A 3,549-nucleotide genomic window follows, 5' to 3' on the forward strand; every position below is an offset into this window, starting at 1 on the left:
TTTCACGATCCCTTGATATGTTCCAGAAGACGCTTATCTTGGACAACTCCAAGTTGAATATTGGCGCTGGATTGACCTTTAGACAGGTTAAGGAACTTGTCAATGGGTATGAAAATATCGGTGCTACATTGATAGATTTTAAGAACTTTCAAAGAGATATCAAGTGCTACATTGGGTTAAGAGATGCTGACCTTTTCATCGATCGACTCGAGAAACTCAAAGCGACCCAACCCCAGTTCTACTTCGCCTATGATGTTGATTCGCAAAATCGTCTAACAAAGTTCTTTTGGGCTGATGCTACATGTATTAGAAACTACTCATTCTTTGGGGATGCTGTGAGCTTCGACCCTACTTACGGAACCAACAAGTATGATATGGTTTTTACACCATTCACAGGTGTTAAACACCACAGAAAGTTGGTGTTGTTTGCCGGTTGTCTCCTGTTACACGAGGATGACATCTCCTTCCAATGGACCTTTCAACATTTCTTGATTGCCATGGGACAAAAAGAGCCACAGTTCATGATCACGGATCAATGCCCTGGCATAAAGAAGGTAATAGTGTGACAATGTTATTCTGAAATCAGACTTACTTAAAATTATTGTACCACAACTTTTTCGACTCCAACTACCACTTTGTTCCATCTCTTCCTCTTTTACAAGGTTATTCAATAACAATGTTTCGTAACTAAATTACTAACATATAATTTACTCACTTGCTCTTTTCCTATCACTGGTCAATATCACGTTCGACTTGTTGTTTCATTATGGTGGCATACAACAGGCTTTCCTTCTGTTTTCAAGACAGCTAGGCATCGTTATTGTATGTGGCATATTACACAAAAGATCACGGACAAAGTTGGTTCAAAGACTCTGCAGAGACACGGACTTCCTTGCTCGCTTCAACGCCGTTGTTTGGGACCCTGATATGGAGCCGTCGGAGTTCGAAGAGAAGTGGCAGAAGGTCATTTTGATTTCGAGTGGAAGATAATGATTGGTTGACTACAATGTTCGACGACGGACACCATTGGATTCCTGCGTACCATCGTGACCTTGCCTTGGGCTGCATATTAAGAACAACACGGCGATCGAAAGTACAAATTCGTTTTTCAAACGCTATGAGAATCACTTTGGTACACTGGTCGAATTTTGGATGAGGTAAACAACTCTTTTTCATTCCTTACGAGTGCCGGGAAAGTGTATGTTACAGTACCATTGTTTCATTGTTACATAAATAATTTGTTGCCGAATCCTTGTTGCATTAAAACTAGGTTCCAAACTGCTATGGACCAGCAGCGCTATACACGAAGGTGCGATGATTATAACAGCGACCACTCATTCCCTGAGCTTAAGACAGAATTACCTATAGAAAAGCATGGCGCTATTATATACACACATGCTGTGTTCAAGGTGTTTCAAGAAAAAGTAATGGCTGCCGATTCATGTGGTGTTGATGACTTTAAGAAGGACGAGCATGTGCGCATAATTCATGTGATCGATGCTGAGAGAGACAGAATTTTCAAGGTGAGGTTGGACCTTAGAAGCACAGATGCAGTATGCGAGTGTAAACTGTTCGAAAGAATTGGATTACTCTGCAGGCATATTGTGTGGGTGTACAAGGGCAAATGAATTGGGCGAATACCAAGCAAGTACATTGTATATCGTTGGCTAAATAACACATACGCATCGAACAGGTTTGATTCGAAAACATTATTACAAATGTGATTTTGACTTGTTACTGATAATTGTTTTCTGATAACATTGTAACCATAATTTCCTATAGTAACATTGTCACCATGATAAACAGTAACCTGTTGTTTTACTTCCAGGCTTGATTCGAATGGGAATGTCACTGAGGATTCATATATGGCTACGTCTGATAACAGTCATTTGTGCAACGTATGGTCAGAGTTCCGTCAGATAGTTGGTGTTCTCAAAACTTTACCTGCTGAACACACGGAAGAGTTAGCATCCCTCCTAGTTGAGTTCCGGCAGAAGTTATGTATTGAACCGCTTACAAAAGACCAAGAGATGGAGATTCTGTTGGGCTGCAGCTCGTCGTCTGAAGTCACTATCCACCCTCCGGAACAAGCACGCAACAAGGGCAGCGGAAAAAGATTGAAGTCAGCTAAACAACAGGCCATTGAAAAAGCAGCCAAGCCAAAGAGGCTATGTGCATACTGCAAAGAAAGAGTTACCCACGACAGGAGAACATGCCCTCTTCGCATAGCTGATGAAGTTGTTGAGAAAGCGGCTAAAAAGAAAAAAGTTTGATATTGTTATGATGTTACAGTAACATTGTGACCTTATCAATAATTAGTAGGATTTTGTGTTGCTGTGACAATAATATGTCACAGTAAAAATAAAAAGTAGAATTGTGTGTTGCTGTGACAATAACATGTCACAGTAAAAAGTCATTCGATTTTCCTACATCATAGTTAACATTTTATACAGCACTTACAACATTTTATACAGCAATAAATATTGTTTTAGGACCATTTTCCGTCCCGTTTTAGGAGCATATTTCCTAAGTTTTACAGTAACAGTGTTATACAATTTGTTTTGTAAATATGCCCTTTGTTTAAGGATTTCGCGGTGTCGCCTAATCCAACCATAAACCCTTTTCCGTCCCGTTTTAGGAGCGTTTTTCCCCAACTTTAAATCCCATCCACGACAGGGTATCACCCGTCCTTCCCTAGGCTTTATTTTTGGTTTTTTTGCACCACGATTTTTTAAGGAAAAGGGTTTAGGGTTTAGTTTTGGTTTTACTGTAACAGTGTTGTACTACGAACAACCTTTGTTTACGGAAAAGGGTTTAGGGTTGGATTAGGCGGCTCCGCGAAGCGGTGCCGCCTAATCCAACCCTAAACCCTTTTCCGTCCCGTTTTAGGAGCGTTTTTCCCCAAATTTAAATCCCGTCCACGACAGGGTATCACCCGTCCTTCCCTAGGGTTTAGTTTTGGTTTTACTGTAACAGTGTTATACTACGAACAACCTTTGTTTAAGGAAAAGGGTTTAGGGTTGGATTAGGCGGCTCTGCGAAGCGGTGCCGCCTAATCCAACACTACACCCTTTTCTGTCCCGTTTTAGGAGCGTTTTTCCCCAAACTAAATCTCGTCCACGACATGGTATCACCCGTCCTTCCCTAGGGTTTAGTTTTGGTTTTTTTGCACCACGATTTTTTAAGGAAATGGGTTTAGGATTGGATTAGGCGGCTCCGCGAAGCGGTGCCGCCTAATCCAACCCTAAACGCTTTTCCGTCCCGTTTTAGGAGCGTTTTTCCCCAAATTTAAATCTCGTCCACGACAGGGTATCACCGGTCCTTCCCTAGGGTTTAGTTTTGGTTTTAGTGTAACAGTGTTGTACTATGAACAACCTTTGTTTAAGGAAAAAGGGTTTAGGGTTGGATTAGGCGGCTCCGCGAACCGGTGCCGCATAATCCAACCCTAAACCCTTTTCCGTCCCGTTTTAGGAGCGTTTTTCCCCAAATTTAAATCCCGTCCACGACAGGGTATCACCCGTCCTTCCCTAGGGTTTAGTTTTGGTTTTT

The 3,549-nt window shown here is 41.6% G+C and overlaps 1 protein-coding gene across 1 annotated transcript; it reads left to right on the forward strand.

The window, feature by feature from the left end:
- The first annotated feature begins 1,283 nt into the window (after positions 1-1,283).
- On the forward strand, positions 1,284-2,273 carry LOC141601142 (uncharacterized). Its single transcript, XM_074421411.1, has 2 exons — positions 1,284-1,597; positions 1,829-2,273. Exons 1-2 carry the CDS (start codon positions 1,284-1,286, stop codon positions 2,271-2,273), a joined length of 759 nt encoding a protein of 252 aa, XP_074277512.1.
- The last annotated feature ends 1,276 nt before the right edge of the window (positions 2,274-3,549 follow it).

Source organism: Silene latifolia, chromosome 9 (genome assembly GCF_048544455.1).
Source record: "Silene latifolia isolate original U9 population chromosome 9, ASM4854445v1, whole genome shotgun sequence".
Classification (NCBI taxonomy): domain Eukaryota; kingdom Viridiplantae; phylum Streptophyta; class Magnoliopsida; order Caryophyllales; family Caryophyllaceae; genus Silene; species Silene latifolia.

Bases quoted from the DNA above. Each gene is read 5' to 3' on its own strand.
- LOC141601142 (XM_074421411.1), top strand. From the start codon at position 1,284: ATGGACCAGCAGCGCTATACACGAAGGTGCGATGATTATAACAGCGAC. The intron at 1,598-1,828 runs GCATATTGTGTG...TTTTACTTCCAG, and splicing joins AGAATTGGATTACTCTGCAG to GCTTGATTCGAATGGGAATG.